This window comes from Cryptomeria japonica, chromosome 10 (assembly GCF_030272615.1).
Source record: "Cryptomeria japonica chromosome 10, Sugi_1.0, whole genome shotgun sequence".
Taxonomy (NCBI): domain Eukaryota; kingdom Viridiplantae; phylum Streptophyta; class Pinopsida; order Cupressales; family Cupressaceae; genus Cryptomeria; species Cryptomeria japonica.
In genome coordinates this window covers 494466361-494485338 of record NC_081414.1, presented here as the reverse complement: position 1 = coordinate 494485338, position 18978 = coordinate 494466361, and the positions used below count along the sequence as shown (strand labels likewise).

Below are 18978 nucleotides of genomic sequence, written 5' to 3'. Positions count from 1 at the left end.
TTTGGTGTACAAAACTCATGAATTACAATATCCAGGGCTTCAAAAACTAAAATCACAACATGGAATTATGACCAATGGTACAAGGGACCCAACATCACTGGCACTATGACAGGTTTTATGCTCATGTCTCAAATAAGTCGATATTGTTGCAGCTATAATAGCATTAGCCGGGATAAAGATTGACTCAACAAACAAAAAGTGTAATTGTAATTCAATTACTTGCAATTTAATTGGGGAAAATCAATAAATCAAAAAATGCTGAACAAATCATAAAATTAGGGAAAAACCTTCTTGTTCATTATTTAAAGTCTAGCAAAGGAAAAACAATTTACTTTTCCATCTAGATCAGCCCAAAATGATTTATATTTTTTTCTTTTTAAAAACAAAGCAGGGGTTTGGCGACAACACTCCCCAATGGAGTCAAAGAGAAATGCCCCTAAAATGTTCCATACATGATATTGGACAAGGTCAAGCAATAGAGCCCATGTCACCATGCACAAATTAGGGCCTTTGAGGCCACAAGGACCTTCATGATGCATGCCATTTTTCATAATTTTATCACTTTTAACCAAGCTCCAAAGTCATTTTTAAAGATTTTGAGAGGTTACAATACAATCAAGTCCAATCCTCAAGACGTGCAAGACTTGACCAGTCTAAGAAAGACTCACAACCAAGTCTAGGAGCCTTCTTTGATGTTTTCGGGCTCAAGACTTGGTGAGTTTATAGAGTCCTTGATGAGTCTTGCAATGCTAGTTTGAGATCGCTATTAGCCCGGTCCAATACAATCTCCAACATCAATACATGAGCTAGTGGAAGATTAATTATATGGCTTTAGAGGAGGTTGATATGAAAGTGAGCCTTAACACTGTACCCCCTCATTCATAGACATGTTTCTTCCAAGCACAAAACTTGCCAATACATATGAGACCTTGTCTATATTTCTACACATTATGAGATCTATGGTATAGAAAGTTCAAGGTATCTTGAGTGTGGTGCAACATGTAGATGTTGTTAGTGGTCCATCTCACATCAAGATGATTATGGATGAGGCCCCACACCTACAAAAAGTAGTGCAACAAGGGCACCACTTAGCATTCACCTGAAACTATTTCAACCAAGGCTGGCCAAATCATGACATCCATAAGATGCACGTGCAGTGGCTACCCACTCCTCCTGTCCACATCATTAATTCTCCAATGTGAAAGGTGTTGCACTCTTTAAGTATCATTGAGCATACCTTCCCTACTAGTATTTGCTGCTCCAATCATCTATGACAACAACACTGCATGGTAGATGAGAAGGATAAGACCATCTAGGATATTGCAGCATTGAAGAGCAAACTCAAAAACCAATTCACTTATTTTCAGTTTCCAAGAGAAACCAATAAACTCTATGTCCTACCCATACAAAAAAAATCATATAATCATTTCTCATCTAGTTAGTCATTGTAGAATGCTCTTGTCCCATGTGCATTGGTGTTGCATTTTTTACCTTTGACCTATGTCATTGTGTAGCCAGCAATAGACACTTTTTGTTGCATTAAATGTATAGATTGTACCTTAGACAAAAATTCTGTCAAAGTGGTGCTAAGGCCATAAAAGTGGCATGCTAGTGGTGAGACACAAAATTCACCAAAGGTCTACCAAAAAGTTAGAGAAGCATACAAAAAGGCTCCACTTTGGTGAGTTGAAGCAATTTCTGATGAAACAAATGAGGCATAAATTGGAGCTTAGAAACAAATTTTGGCAAAAAGTTGCTAAGGCAAGAAAAGTGGCATACCAGTGGTAAGTCACACAGTTCACCGAACGCTTGCCAAAAAGTTAAAGAAACATAAAAGAAGTTTCAAGTGAAAACTGACATGCTCCTAGGTCACGCGATTCACCACTACACAACCATTTTTTTTTTAAAGCATAAAAAAGGCAGTAAAGTCTTTTCAATCACATGATCTTCCATGTGATGATCAAGTTTGGCTTAAAACATAAAGATACAGGTATCCCCTAGTGCATGACAAATCAATACCACACTAAAAAAGTGGCACGGGAAGGTTAATTGTGTGACTTTCTTTAGCCACCCAAAAGTCAAAAAATCGCAATAGTGCCAAGCATACCACAATCACACGACTTCTCATGAGGTGCTTGTTGGTTGAAAAATTTGTACACCTAGGGAATGTGCAAAATTGTGGTTTCAGCCACAGTGTGTGAGTATGATACTCTCCTAATTTAGGGAAGGCTCCCCCTATCTACAAACTAAATTAATCTAATATGGGTGAGACAACAGTCTTTCTTCTTCTTTCAAGAAAAACTATACTCTTTTCTCTTCATAGAAAAGCAATAGCAATTGGAAATAAATAATAGCAAATACAGAAATGAGACTTTTTGTAGGATTTTTGGAATATAAAGGGAAGCAAAGTTTCCATGATGGCACAAAGACCTCCGTCACTTCCCCAGGACAGGAAAACAGAAATGAAAGCACAAAGTCTTCAACACTTCTACTGTCCTATCAACCTCTTTAGATGATTTCCTACTAACTAAGCACAGTATGTAGCAACTCAAAGTCTAACTACATGATGCACTATACCTTACATGCACAAGTCTTAAAAATAGAAGCAGCACAAAGTCTACAAGCTATCTTCCCACTTGAGCTTTCCACACTAGCTTCAAATATCATAAGCAGCTCAAAGTCTGCAAGACCAAATCTGAAAGCCAAACATATAACTCTAAATACAATTAGCAGCTCAAAGTTTGCAAGATTGAATTTAAATCCTTCTTGAACAATAGAACAAAACTCACAATCAACTCCAAAAAATGTCGTCTCATAACAACTCGAATTGGCACAAAGTCTCAGCACAACTTGCCTCTTTTATTGAAAGCAATTTGATTTACATCTAAGCTCAAAGTCTTAGAGTGCACATACAAACTGGCAGAATTTTGTTGCATTGCCAAAAGATATCCATTTACAGTAGACCCCCTCAAGTATTTATAGGAGAGGAGCCTTGAGAAAAAGGTGGGAGGATCCTAACTAACTTGAGAAATTCTCTCAACCACCATGACTTATTCCAACTACAGTCCTAATTGAACTCAACTTGTAGTTGCTTTACATGTAATTACAAAAGTGCAAGTGATGAGTTAACTTGCAATTACAAAGTTGTTTTTTTTTTACATGTAACTTGTCAAAACAAAATTACAAATGCATAATTGAAATTATTCTATGTGTCCGAAGACACGACTCTAACTACATCATCCTTTGTCTGTGACAATCTTCATGCTGCTACAAGATGTTAGAACTTGAAGTATTCTGGATCGGTGAAGACATCTCGAATCGGAACAAGAACTTGCACCCTTGATAGTCTTTATGTCTTTCGCCAACGAACTTCAACCTTATCTTCTTGCTTGGGGTAGTACTAGCTTTTCAAGAGGGAAGTTCTTTGCAAGGCTGAAGTTAGAAACCTATCTCTGTCTTGAAAGCATTCTATTCTCTCAACTATTCATATCACTTATCCATTTCCTTGTGTGGCTTCATCATGTTGTTGTTTTCGCTTTGTATCATCCTCCAATCTTGGAATCTGCTTGCAAAATAAGGCCCATGCCTTAATCCATTGATTTGGTAGGTCGTGTGTGCAAACAAGACTGACAAGGGAAGGATAAATTGATGCAAAAATGGGCTCACAAGTGAATTTCGGGTTCTGGAAACTGCATTACATGTGTGGAAAAACAAGAGCATTGACTTGCAAATATGGAGAACAAACATGCAACTTCATATGTGTAATGGGTAACTACAAGTTTGCACTTGTAATCGGACCTTTAAGACTCATTTTCAAGTGTTTTTTAGTGCATTTTGGACCAATTTCGGGTTTTGGAACGCTGACTGCAAGTGAAGACACAACTGCAATCGGGTTTTAAAATTTCGACTGCAAGTAGACTTTAAATGGGAAAAAAGAATGAAGGTGAAATGAATGGATGAAATGAGGCTTTGACATGTGGGAAATGGAAAGAATGATACCAACCGGCAATGGCAAACTTGGAAAATGGGAAAAACTCTTGTTTGAAATCAGATTTGTAAAACCCGGAATCAAATGAATGAGTCTCATGGCAATTCTTCAACATTTGTAAATTTTGAAAAAAGAAGATTAACTCTTTTTACCAAAGGGGAAGAACAATGATACCACCACGTTGCATTCCTTGTTGCAGAAAAAAAAGCTTGAAAAGAGAAGTATATTTGACTTCAAACCCTCATCAATTGAGGAAAAATGTGAGACATGTTTGCAATGTGGCAACAAGGGCAAATTTCATGCTCCAAAACGTGGTAATAACCAGCAAAAAATGGATCCAAAAACGTCTTCAACAACATCTTCAAAAATGAAAAACGTGTTTGCCAAAACCGTTTTTGGTGAAAAACGTGGCAACCAGCATTGATTCTTAACCATTTAGCATGAATATGGGGCGGATTTAGGGGAAGAAATGCCACAAAAAAACGGATTCATGAGAGCAAGAATGCAGATCGGGTTTTTCCTCTTCATCTTCAAGCAAAACGTGCCCTCCAAAGATGCAATTGGATTTTAAAAACCCCATTGCAAGTTTTAAATTGCATCACTTTTTCTTTCACTTGGGAAAATTTGGGTTTTAGGGAAGAAAGAACAAAAAGACATGTCAAAATAACTTGTAATGGGGAAATAAAATCCCCTTTACAAGTTTAAAATGACTTAAAGGACATAAAACATGTGATAGGGAAATAAAATCCTTATTACATCTAAAAATCACTTAAGTAGGAACTTTTAAAAGAAATAACAAGTTCTTTTTAAACTTGTAATTTGTCCTAAAAGTTCCTACAATGACTCAAAAGACATAAAAAGCAAGGGGGAAATAAAAAGTAAGTTACAAGTGACAAGTTTTAAATAAAGTGCACTTGTAATTGTTTTAAAATTTCCCTACAACACACAAACAAGAGAAAATTAAAACTTGCAATCAAAAGAAAATTTCCCACCTGCAGTTAGGAAGAAAAAACCCAAAATTGAAAAAAAAACATAGCAAACGAACTCGAAACACGAGGAAATTTGAAACGTGGATCGAGGATGGACTGAAGATTAGTCCAGTCCAACAAGAAGCAAAAAGTTTGCCTCGGGAAGCGTTCTTTAAGTGTAAAATCTTCAACCTGCAGTGACTGCTCTAAAACCCGAAATTGCACAAAAAGATAGGAAAATGAAGACCAAAACTCACCAAAACTTGGACAATGATGGCAAAGACACCCCCAATGATTTGACACTATCAAATGTGAGTTTTGCACCTCGTAAAACATGCCTTGGAGACAAAAATGATGCATTTTAAGCAAAAAATTGTAGGGGTTGTCATTTTTGAAAATTCAAAAATGAGGACAATAGTGCTCAAAACTTGGCAAAACAGAAAAATGATGAGTTGATTAGAAGTGAAAAAATTACATGAAAGTGAAATGTCCCCACCTAAATATAATCCTACTTACAAGTCATAGAGGGTTATAACTAAAGTGTTTAAGGGAGAAATTGATAAATACTAAAATTTAATAAAGCTTAGTTTTATTGAAAAGTCAAAAGGCATGAGTGAAGAGTTGCATCTATTAGAAGGGCATAGAAGGAAGATAAATCAAGGGGAAGGAGACATCAATTTGTGAAGGGATTTTATATTAGTACTCCTTGTGGGTGGAGTGTAACCTGTGGTTCAGCAACCTAAGGATGAAACCCCTAAAGGTCTAAAATCAAAGGACAAATACCCCTTAATTTTCATTGCTCAGTTGGTGAACAAAAACCCCAGATTCAGGCAGTCTCAAAGACAATTCAAAGGCATTTTAATAAAGATAGATTACTGCAGATTTCAGAAAAAATGAAGAGCTGATATAGAGGATAAGTTCTATCTTTCTGAGTTACAATCTAAGCATTAATTCTGAATGATATAAAAAATTGTTAAAACAACAATTTCTAGGTTGACTGCATAGTTATAGTTAATTGTGCATAGTTATAATTAATTGTTAGTTAGATAGGGTGAGCCTTCCCTAAATTAGGAGCCTATTTAGACCTACCACTTTTATGAATCACAAATCGTCCCACTTGTGAAAAGTGAAAAGCAAGAGTGGGAAGTTTCAAAAGCATCAAAAAGATTGCAGCACCTTTGTCTACCATTGTTAAGGTTTTGCAAAACTTTGTTGCAGATTTCTCAAGAATTGCACCAACATCATCAAGATTTTCAGCAGGTTCTCTAAACACCACAGACTATCATAGAAGTGCAAAATTGTTTTTGAAGATTTTTGCAGATTTCATAGATTTGCCTAGGGCTTAATATCTAACCATCATGAAAGCAAAGGCATTGGGTTTGCATCTACAGTTTTATCTTTCCCAAGGTATTAGGGTTTCAAAACTAGTTTTGCAAGTTTTCAAGGGCAGCTAGGGTTTGGAAGTGCATTTTCAGCAAAGAGAGAGTTTTCTTCAAATTCAAGTCGCCAAGATTGTTTCAGCTGTGTCGAATTTGCTTGCTAGGGTTTCCCAAATCCCTTCTTTCGATGGCATAGCATTTCTAGATTAAAATGTCTCCCTCAGTCTTGGCATGGATTACCCAAAAATCAAGGGCACTAAGATAGGGCATGTGGATGTGCAAGAGCTGAATCTGGATAAAAAGATCAAGTGCAGAAACAAGATTGAAAAGATGCTCTAAGATAGTGGGTTCATCCAAGCCACAACATTTTCCATTTTGGCCCAATGCCAAAATTTGGTCATTGCTTGTGCCAAGAACTGTGACCTAGAAACAAGTGAAATCCACACAATAAACAATGATGTCATTGAAGAATTTAGAGTAGATTTCGTTGAAGAGGACTTCAGCTTGTTGCTCTATGATGAGGCATAGGAAACAAACATGGTTCAGTGTGATTAAGCAAAGGAGAACACACTGGTTGAAGGAAGCAAATAGGTTAAATTGATTGTCCAACGTGATGACAACAAACAAATTCAAAGATCTTTCCATCATGATTATGTTGCTCAATCATGTAAGTAGACAAGAGGAGGCAAAAACATTCAAGTCTTGGATGTTCTATAAAATCAGCTAAGGTGAGATCTTTTTCAACTAGGGTATTTTGATCAGCTAGTGTTTTCATAGGGAATTGTGTGAACTTGGGTAAATTCACAAGTTTTATATGATAGCATACCTAGTCTATAGCATAGTGAGGACTACATGTTTTGCTGGCTTGACTAAAGTGGACTCAATGCAACATAACTTGGATTTACAAGCATCATCCTCAACCAGAATACAATGAATCCTTGAAACACTATCAAAGTGCTAATTATAACAGAATATAGCATAGTAATTTCAAGGTAGGAGATTGGCTCATTCAGCTTTCTACCCTCACATATATCAAGGTTGGCTTCTCTTAATACCCCTACATGCTTCATAAGTATCCTGGCAATCAGATTAGCAAAATGGACTACTGTTGCCAGCTATGAAAGGTGTTTCCTTTTGAGAGGAAAGCACCAAACAAGGATCCATTTCCCAATTCAAAATCACATATACAGGTGTCCCAGCAATACAAATTACCAAATACATGGGTGGAGAAACTGTCAGAATCATGTTTATGACACAAAGTACTTCATGGTAGAGCAATTTGGAAGCAAATATAAGCATGTTGCAAATAGAAGACTATTGGGCCAATTGTGTTGACGAATTCAAGGTCAAGAGGTGAGAACAGTAATTTGACTATAGAACATTTGGCTAATGTCACTACCAAGTAGGTGCCTAGGTAACTTTTATATTCAGAAAAAGATTTTATCTCCTAGAATCATTGAGGCACACATGAATCATCTGCCCTTGCCTTTGGCAAACTAGTCAATCAGGGAGTAAACCTAAATTCAAGATAAAACCAAGGCAGTGATGGATCGAAGCATGAACTATATTTCAGGCCAAAATTTCAAAGGGAGCTTCGAGTGCATCAAAGAAAAATAACATGAGCAAGTGAATCCTAACCAAGTAAAGAGAAAGTGGCACCTCATGTTTCTACTTCTCATATAATTGTCAAATTAAGGAAAAACCTTGAGCCTCGTCATGATGTTTCCCCAGTTATTGTTCCTTCCCTTCCTACTCCTACTTCTCCTTCCAAGTCACCTTCTAGGACACCTTCCCATGACTGTCAACTTCCAAAATTCCTTTTCTGTCATGACCTTCTCAACCTCATCCTCAAAACCCTTTGTTGATGGCAAAAGCTTGCTCTTTCGGTCAACACAGAATAGAATGCTGAATGTAACCTACCCTCTCTTGAATAAGGAAATCTCTCGTGCAATTCGGGTCGATCACATGAGATAACCTCAAGGTTCCAACTGTCAAATCTTGACTTGCTTAGGATAACTCAATGATTGATGTGATTTGCTGGTAATCACGAGGAGACTTATGCATTTGACAAGCTGGCTTGCATCTGGTATGACAATATAGTGATGCTTTACTTCTCAAATTGGGCGAAATAAATAGCAAAGGGACAGGGTTTAGAGATCCTAGGGACAATGAATTTAATGGTTGGTGTTGTGGGTAGATAGATTTTGAATAAAACTTGTTCCTGCTCAACCAAAGATGGACTCACAACTCCACATGAATAGTGCAAGCTCCAAGGGTAAGTAAAATATTTTCAGACCACAAACATTCCTTTGTATACCCAATTCTGGTGCAATCCAAAAGGAACACTCACAATTGAACTAAGAGCAACAATAGGCTCAAACTAACCATGCATAGAGACTTATAGTCAATAAGCCTCCAATGGTATGAACCTAAAATCAAATCAAATACCCTCACACTTCACCATTAAGATCTTTGAACTTTAATTAGCTAGTTGAAGAGAAACCATGCAAACAAATTAGGGCAAATGGCAAAACACCAGATTTCAATGCTTTATTCATCTACTCCAACTGCCATTACAACAATTTCCGTCCAACAATCCTACTCTATTCTACTTCTAACTACTGCTACTTCTAAAATTCTAATTGTCTAACTCTAAAATTCTAACCTTTTCTAACCCTTTACAATGAGAGAGGCATTGGCCTTTTATAGATTTTACATTTTGAATCAATGGCCAGGATTCCATCCATCCAATGGCTCTAATTTGCCTTCTAGAAGTCCTTACAGCTTTCTAGTTAATGACTTCAACAACCATCAACCACTTTTTCAGCTACCTTCAACTATTTTAAGTTAATCATACTAGAAGACAAAAATGCACGGGGCTTGAGGCACAAAAAGGTGAATTAGGTAGCTAGGAAATAACTAACTTGTGGCCCCCTTTTGAATTGCATTAAACTGGGCCCACAAGTAGTCATCTTATAATAAAGCAATTGCTTTTACAATAAATTTATTTTCTATTATCTCCAACTATTCGTTTTCTATTTCTGCATGTATTGTAGCGTTCTGTGAATGCACTTGTTGCTATTTTCCAGTGTTCTGCAAATGGCACCAATTGGCCCTACAACACACCATTTTGTAACTCTTCCTTCAATCTTGCGTGTTGGCTCTTAACTTGTTGCCATGTTGATGGTGGTAGGGGTCCTTGCTCATCCAACCCTTCTTACTTTGTCTTTGGCTCCACTCACTGACATCTTCAAGATGCTGGCATGGAATTCTCTCTTTGGCTTTATCTTGGGAATCCTTCGGCTCAATCAGTGCTCCGGATGGTAGTGTTGAGAGCCCTCTTTGTCCTAAACATCTCCACATGACCTTTGAGTCCTCCATCCTACATGAATACACAAATCAACGATGAATCATTATTTCATCTAGTCATTCATTTACTATTCACTCATTCCCCGAAGGAACCCAAATTGATTACCCCCTTTGTGATTTGAACATTACCCTACAATTGCATCTACAAGGGTCTTTTGGTTTTGAGGAAGTGATCCAAGGATCAAACTTGGCATAAGGGAGTCCCATTGCAATGGAGACTACTCCTGATTTTGAGCTTCAATCAACAATGATTTTGGAATACCACCTTGTTTGTGGATGAAAGGTCCTTGATGCCCTCAATTGCACCTTTTTGTGACTACAAAATTCATCTTAAAGAAGAAAACTTGGAATGGACCTCGGCATTTAAAGGAGTATTAAGAACATCATTGAATTTTGGCACAAACTAAGCAAGTTCGACCTAAACTTCTACCTTTGAAAGATCAGTGGAACTAAGGTTTTATTCCCACTGAAGCTTGGAACATAATGCATGAATCGCGGCCTAAATTTTGGCCCTTTCCATGGGATTTGCAAGCCAAAAAATCTGAAAATCCCGAAATTTTCTTAGGTAAAGGTTAACTTCGGCCAAAACTTTGGCATGTTCAAGTATTTTGGAATGCCAACGTTCTAGAAAACTTCGAACTTTGCTCATGAAAAGTATAAACTTCAGTCCAAACTTCGGCATTGGATTTAGGGAATAAGGTCAAAACACCAAAGTTTGGTCTACATTCAGCTTCATACCTTGTTCTATAGCCTCCTAAACACACAGATCTTGTGCTGCAACCCCTCTTGCTTATGTTCATAATGAGTCCTTGATGCCTTGGACTGAAACTTGGTGGTGGGAAGGCACAAAAAAACTAAAGCACACCCCTTTTCTTACTGCAAACACATGAACTTGGAGGAAAAACATGATCTTCGGCCCAAAGTTTGGACTTGGAAGGCAAAAAGTTTAGCAAACACCGAAATCTTCTCATGCCTTGGTGAAATTCAGCCCTAAGTTCGGCATTTTCAAGGCAGAAGGAACATGACTTAGCAAACTTTGCAAGGCAAATAGGAACTTCGACCTTTTCAAGGGGACTAGAAGAACCTTTAGAAACATGACTTATTCACATTTTTCTTGCCACAGCCGAACTTGAAGAGGTTTTCAATGAATTTCGGTGTTTTCTTAGGCATTCTCAAGAGTCTTTTAGGGAGCAAACATGAGACAAACCTCTGAGGAAGGCGGGTCAAAAGATTACGGCCCATTCCCTATGCTTTCCCTTGGGTCAGGTTGGGTTCTTGAATGATCAGATTTTCTTTCTTACTCCATGGCCTAAATCTTTTATGTTTCAGCTTCACCCTATCCCCAAGGTTCTCTCTCTCTCATGGCTAGTGGGGCAAAAAAGGAAGGGGGCCCCTGTTGGAGACGGGGAGTGTGTACACAGCACAACACCCTCCTTCTCTGATCCTTTCGATTCTTCTTTGTCCCAAGCAACCCACCATCACCATTTCATCTCCTATAAGGAACCATTCAAGTGGAAAAGACACATCAATCGATTAGTACAAAGCTTTTTAGGAAGAAAGAATGTACCAACTTGGCCTATGTATATCACAGCATTTTCTTCTCTTCTTCCAAACTTGGCTCACAATAAGTCAAAGATCAAAACAACCCTGAGGGTCATGTTATTGTTGAGACGATGATACCCCTTGAGGGAAACTTGGCACATGAGGTAGAAGCCTCTCATTTCAGATAATACAAACAAATTTGGACCTACAATCAAGGCAAGAAGACTTGAATTTGTCTGATATAGCATCTGACAATATCAAGGAAAAAGTCGTTGAGCATGATGAGGTCAAAGACACCCTCAAATCCAAAAACAAAGAGTTGCCTGAATTTGTTGTTCATCTGATACAACTAATGTCTAGTATTTCAGCTTCAAAATCAACACGGAGAGAGTTGCCCAAGGAGGATAAAAGAAAACAGCTTGATCAACTTTTTGCATACGGGAGAATCACACAATAATGGATTGACCAAATCTATCAACCAGGTATTCAAACAATTGATGAAGTATATAACTTGTTGAGCAAAGTGCAGAAAATCAGAAATGATTATCAGATATTTAATATTCTATGATTGATGATGTGTCTACCTACAAGAAATTTTTGGAGCCTTTTATCAGATGCAATCCATAAGTACTGTGAAGTCATTGCATATGGGAGTTATAGCTGACTCAAAGGAAGAACATGCCTTCAAATGGGGCTCAAAAAACAGATTCATCATTCAGCTCCTTGACTACATGATAAAAACTCTCAGGGAGCAGAAGTGAAAGTTGTATGATGCCAAACGAAAGATCTCTTCCTTTGTCTCTTCTATTCAGTAAGATTTTCATGATGACAACATGTAGGAGATTGAGGATGTTGAGGTAAAAGCACAATTTCATAGGCCTGTGCAGGAAGAGCTTGGAGGACTTAAGTAACCATTCATATTGTTGTTACTGAACAAAGAAAGCATGTTGAGACTTAAGTAACCATTCATATTGATGCTATTGATCTGTTTTGATTTATCTAAGAGTATCCATTCCATTGCATCTGTACATGGTATGCATGTATGTACAAATGTATATTCCATATTGCCATCCTTCTTTTATATTCTTTCAAATTTATATGAATTTTTATGTCACTCAATGCACTGAAATTCAAACTAGCACAGATATGTAATTGGCCAAGTAGAATTGTTCATAAAACCAAAATGAGGAATTATAAAGAAAGGGCAAGTCTTGATTAGTAGAAGTATTTCAATTTGTTGTCGGCCCAATAAACCTTGTATGTAGGAGGCAAACAAGGGATGAGGTCCCAATCAAAAATGAAACTGAGATCCTTAATAAGAAAACTCCAAAGAGTCTTACAAAATGTAAAAGTTCCCATCATGTCTTTTTCAGAAGCAATTGAATAGTACTTACATATAAAACTCAACATATGTTAATCCATAGATATGCACAAGTTAGGTAACTTTCCTTTGAATCCCATTCACCAGTATAATAGATTATGCTTCAACTCTGAATCAAACAACTAGATTCTTGCTTCCTCTAGTTGTCACTGGAATTGCAAAGGTAGTGTGGAGCTACAACAATCAGTACATACTACATAGCAAACTTTCAATTAAGAGAGAAACAAAATATACTAACGTCCACATATGACAAAATAGATCAACAGGACTGCATAATACAGAAGGTACAATAGCAAAGGACTGCTGCAAAAGCAAAAGGCCCCAAACATAAAGCACACATAGGAAGCCTAACCTTAAAAAATGCATACTCCCAAACAAGTACAATAATAAAGAAAAACTTAAGGCAAAATTTTCATTAAGAGAAATCTGAATTTATCATCAACCATTGTGCAAATTCTCTGTTCAAAGGAACCAATTTCGACAATCAAGAAAAGCTCAACCTTGATACTATAAATCCACTCCAGGTATCATTGTCTGATATACTTACCCCAACTTGGTTGTGGGATAAAAATACAGTATATTTTAAAATCAACCTTAAGATTTCAGACTTCATAAATGAAAAAAGAACTTAAATGAAAAAGAAGATTTAGCATAACAATTTTAAATATGTAATATCACTCTTGTTATGTTGATTGACTTAATAACATGAATCTACCTGGCAGATGGAAAGAGACGATGAGACAAAAATTTCGGAATCTTCCCATTTCGACGCATGTCTGTGTATGGTACATTTCTAACCACCACAATTTTCCATAAACCTATCTGACCATTTTCATCTGGCTTTTGGCCTTCTAAAGAAAGTGTCTCCAATGTTTTCTCATCAATAAACATTACAAAGCAGACAATCTTCTTGGATGCTTGACTGACCTGCAACAACAAATGAGTTCCATGGATTAATTGATAATAAAAGTACCCCAATAATTGTGCATTGAAGCATAGCTTATTGTAACAAAATTCAATATTAAATCAAAATAGAATGTCAATCAATTTGCTTTGGAAAAATACAGTAATGTTGATAGACCAATCACAATCTTCAACTTCCAGAGACAAAGAAGCGATATTAAACATGCTCCTCAGTTCTTCAGAAGCATCATTGTTATTACATTTATTTTGTACAATCCACACCTGCACTTCCCTAACTTGACAAACTTCTTGCATTTTATAAGGTGTGTTTTAATACAAACATTTAATAAATTCCCATTTCACCTTTCCATGGCTGCAAAGAATTCAAAATTGATAGACGAGAGTTTTTTCATGTTGTGAGTGGTCAATAATTAAAAATATTCTTCACTCGTTTTGGAACAATCCACAGGCACAAGATTTGCAAGACAAATACTATGTTACGCGCAGGTTTAACACTTTTATTAGAGGTTGCTGATGATGCCACTTTGTTTAATGAGTTGGATGAAGAGAACTTTTCAATCTCAACACAAGGTTAGATGTTTATTGTGTCATCTCTAGATCTAAAATAGCTATCCACAAATCTTATTTTATCGGTTGGGATGCAGTCCTCCTTGGATGGCTGGTTGATGAGGGCTCGAACTATTGTTGATCCTAATAAAATAATTATACCCTTTGCCTTTAATCCATCCTTCAAAGATAAGTAGAGATGTATTATGGACAAGGTGAATGACAAGGTTTGTAAGGGGCAAGGGCATTTGATGTCTCTTGCAGGGAGGTTCCAATTTTACCAATAGGTGCTTTCATCATATACCCTATACATTATACATTTCTTCATGCTGGTTGGTTTACTTATCACACTTGAATCAAATGAATAAGCTTATTAGGAGCTTTCTGGTCAAATGGAAATGGTAATAAGAAGAGGCATGCAATAGCCTGGGATCTGTGTAATAAACCTAATCTGTGTAATAAACCTAAATAGGTTGGGGGGATGGGATTAAAAAACTTATTTGTCCAAGGCATCTCTCTTGCAATGAAATCAAAATGGATAGTTAAGGCCATGACAGGTAATGAGCACTGGAAACAGCTTGTCAGAGACAATATGGTCAGTACCTCTCCTATGAAGCATCCTGTTGGTTGAAAATTTTGTACACTTAGGGGAAATATACAAAATTGTGGTTTCAACCACAGCACACGAGTAAAAACTCTCCTAATTAAGGGAAGGCTCCCCCTATCTAACTAAAACTGAAATAAAAATAGGATGGGACAGCAGTCTTCCTTCTTTCTTCAAGAAAGACAATATCCTTTTCTCTTCACAGAAAAGGATAGCGATTGAATATGAACAGCAGTAATTACTTTCAAGTGAAATGAGAGAAAGGAAATGAAGTTTCCTGAAAGCGCAAAGACTTCCGTCACTTCCTTCGGGACGGGACAGCAATATCAAGCTCAAAGACTTGACTATTGGAAGTCCTATCTACCCTTTGCTATACTAAAATTTACAATGAATAAAAGATAACAGCTCAAAGACTGGAATAATCTATTCTTTCAACATAAAGACAAGAAATAATGCGAGCTCAAAGACTTGCTGCTATTTCTTATCAAACAATAATTTTCCTCAAGAATGGACGCAAGCTCAAAGACTTGCTGTTCCTTCAAGAGAGTTTCCTATTCTAATTAATCTTCTCTACTTGCAGCTCAAAGACTTCAAATCAGATTGGACTAAGCTCCTTTAGAAACACTTTGCATAGAAGAAATAAAAAGATTCAAACTCAAACATGTAGCTCAAAGACTCAAAACTTGAGTAATCCTTCTTTATTATTCTTCCAAAACCTTCAATTCACATTCATAAGCTCAAAGACTTCTTGCTGTAAATTTGGCAGAGTTTTTGCTTGCTTTCCAAAAAGATAAAAATTACAATGGACCTCTCAAGTATTTATAGAATAGGAGCCTTGAGAAAAAGGTGGGAGGATCCTAACTAACTTGAGAGATTCTCTCAACCACCAAGACTTATTCAATAAATAACTAAGACTTCATTAACTAACTAAGAGTTACTCTAACTAACTAAGACTTATTCCAACTACAGTTCTAATCGGACACAACTTGTAGTTGCCTTACATGTAATTACAAAAGTACAAGTAATGTGTAACTTGTATTTTACAAAAATTACTTTTACATGTAACTTGTCAAAACGAAATTACAACTAAAAATTACAAAAGAGGGAAAATTCAACTAAGTGTTGAAAAACACTTAAGTTGCCTTTTGTGAAGACACGAATCCTTGAAATTTTCTGATGCTCACTTGTAGTTCCTCGGGATTCGGTTCATGGGTGTTCTTAGCAACAACCATAGTCTTCACAATAGTGTCGTGACAGCGGAGGAGCGCAGAATTGTCTTTATCCAGGATGGACTGGATCTCATGCAAAAAGGCTTGGTGTTTCATCAATGCTTGAATTGAAGCTGCCGAGAATTGTTCGCTCCTCCATTCATTATGAATCCTCATTTGTAAATCAGCAAGAACTTCTTCTTCTGGAATCAGCTCTCCATCCTGACTTACTATATTGCAAGAGGCCCTTTCACAATGTGAGACAATACCTTGATAAATTTCATCCCGGAATTTCCTTGCATCGCTGATCTCTTCGATGAGGGATTTAAGAACAAGAGTTTTATTTTCCATGAGTTCCTCGAATTCCAAGTACATGACCCTGGAAGAAATGATGGCGTGATCCTGCAGGATATTGAGCTGTTGTTGGGGCATGGTACGCCAGATTGCCAGACTTTTCTCAACACTTTCCAGATTCTTTTTGAAAGTGTTAGAAGTCTGATCCAATTTCTCCTCAATGGTTTCCAGCTTAGACATTATTTGAAAAATGTCTTTTATAACTTGCACGCATTGATCATGAAGCTGATCAACCCAGGAATCCAGTGCTTGTACTTTCTGAGCAGCTCTTTCCACTCCACGAATCGATTCTTGGGAACCAGAAGAACCAATAGAGTTACTCCCTTCGGCAGCAGGTTTTGTGATTTTATGGATGGTTGTCATGAGCTGTCGATTTTCTTCTTCTAGCTTGTTTTTCTTAGCAAGAAGATCGTCACATCTTTGCACTAGTGAAGCAACAGAAAACTGGGCATCATGTTTAATAACCTCATGTGTTTGCTTGCCCAATTCTACCTTTGTAACCCTATAATCAGCAGCTGACATTTCCTCAAGTGTTTTATCCGCAATAGGTTCCACAATTTCAGCTACCTTCATCTTGTTGCTATCAACAGTTACCCTGGAAATAGTCTTCGCCTTCTTAGCAACTTTGGATCTGGACTGTTTGAGTTGCTGGTAGTCGAAGGCATCAGGTGAGATCTCTTGCTTCTTTCTTTTCGGGGTGAAAGAACTAAGCCATGGAGGCAAAGTCATCAACTCACTTCCTGTAGCAGCTGTAGGCAAAGGAGAAGCAGTTTCTGTTTGAATCACTGTGGTCACCCTGGGAGGAATATCTGTTTGAATAGCAACTATGTTTTGCTCAGTTACCAACGGACATGAAGATTGCCTCATGAATTCTTCAAAACCAGAAGTGGAAGTGTCAATTTCTGATAACTGAATGCAAATGGGAATATCTTCAGGAACTTTCAACATACTTTCTCGCTGTTGATCAGGAGAAGGCTCGTATGCTGAAATTGGAACTGCATTCTGAGGAGACTCATCAATGAGCAAATCAGGAGGAGAAAGAGGCGTCTCAATGGAAACTGGAGGAATGACCTCGTGAGGCGTGTCTAGAACTGGAGACCTAGGCGCATCATCAGATTGCTGCCCCTCTTCTGGATTATCCAGATCAACCACCTGAACATGGAACCGCGATTTCTCCTTCCCACGAGTAGTTGTTTCTTCAGGTGGAAGCACTACTGCACGACTAACTCATAATTTGATCCTTGTGCTTGAAGATGAAGCACCCTCCTTATTATCAATCTGGATCTCAGACTTCCGTCCAAGAGGCCCTGTAGAATCATCTTCCTTCCCAACCTTGATTTTGATAAGTCTAACAGCATTGCTTTTCAACCATGCGTTAGTGTTGGCCAAGATGGGCTGAAATCTGTCAAGAATGGAGACGCACTCTTTATGTGACCATTGAATCAAAGGAAGTGGAGCTTCCTCAACCCTCCGTGAAATGTATTCAGGATCAAGTATACGCCCGTCATCAATCATCCCTTGTGGGATATCTGCCAAGTTCAAGTCAACAATTTGCTCAACAGTGAGCCTGCAGTAATCCATCTTCAGGACTTCAGCTTCTGTGCGGAGATCTGCCCAGATGTCTTCAATGCGATGAACATGTACAAAGGATTTCTTGATCTTTTCCTTCATACCTCTATAATCAAAATCAGCCCTAGGTTTGAACCTCTTAAGCTTGATTTCCTACAATTCAACCTCCATGGCCTTAGCCTTCACAGATGTGACAAGGGAGTATCGACCAATTTTCAATGGATTTGTGCTGGAGATTCCCATTCCGACCTTGTGTCTAGCAGACTGAAGAGTATGAACAGCCATAATCTGTCTTCCCAACTCCATAAGAATTATCCTATCGGTCGGGTATCTTGGAAGCATGTATGGTTGTCCATCATAGCACCCAATCCTCATGTAGGTGAAGGTGGGAAATTGCAGGAATAAGCAGCCATACTCAGATACCTTGACCCATGCTTCATCTGACACTCGTTTATTTCGGAGATCCATGTCAAACTGACACATAAAATATCCAAAGAATGCGTCTTGGACTCTTCTGAAATGTAGTCTGCTAGGTTTCAAGGGCAGCTGGTCATAATATTCCCAAACTGGTATGAGCGAGCGATCACCCTTGGTAGAAAGACCTGGAAAGTGTCTAAGTGATGCTGCTAAATATACCAAATAAGAATTCATAAAGAAGGTCATAGTGGTAGGAACTGCTGCAAGTTGTTCGCACAAAGCATCGCTGATGATTTCACCCCATGAAATGTGATGCGACTGCCGTATGAACATGATGAATTGATACATCCATGGCTCAAAGACATTAGAGTGCTCAAGGCCTATCATTCTGCTAAGAAGAGTGATGGTGTCTCCTATCTCCCACTTGAAATCACAACGGTACAACTTTGCCCATCTTGAGAAGGAAGGACGTGGCTCATGAATCCACTTATTGATGTGGCGCTTGCAATCTTTTTCTCTTTTCACATAATACTCTGCTGCACTTTCTTTGGTGATTTCCATATAAACAGGTGCAGGAGGTATTTTGAAGACCTTCTCGATCGTATCCGCATCAAGACGAATTATGGCTTCACCATCATCATTTTTTATGACTCTTGACTCTTTGTCAAAATGATGGGCGCATGCAAGAATAAATTCAGGTTCTAGGGCAGCCACTGGGAAAGAAGACGC

At 37.8% G+C, this 18978-nt stretch overlaps 1 protein-coding gene across 2 annotated transcripts in view; it reads right to left on the bottom strand.

Moving 5' to 3' along the window:
• LOC131039369 (uncharacterized) overlaps window positions 1-18978 on the bottom strand; it is a 101178-nt gene that overhangs the window by 43632 nt on the left and 38568 nt on the right. For both annotated transcript variants that reach the window (XM_057972097.2, XM_057972099.2), the window contains one exon: window positions 13343-13554. In XM_057972097.2, coding sequence (XP_057828080.1) covers window positions 13343-13554 — 212 coding nt within the window. The remainder of the gene's footprint in view (window positions 1-13342; window positions 13555-18978) is intronic.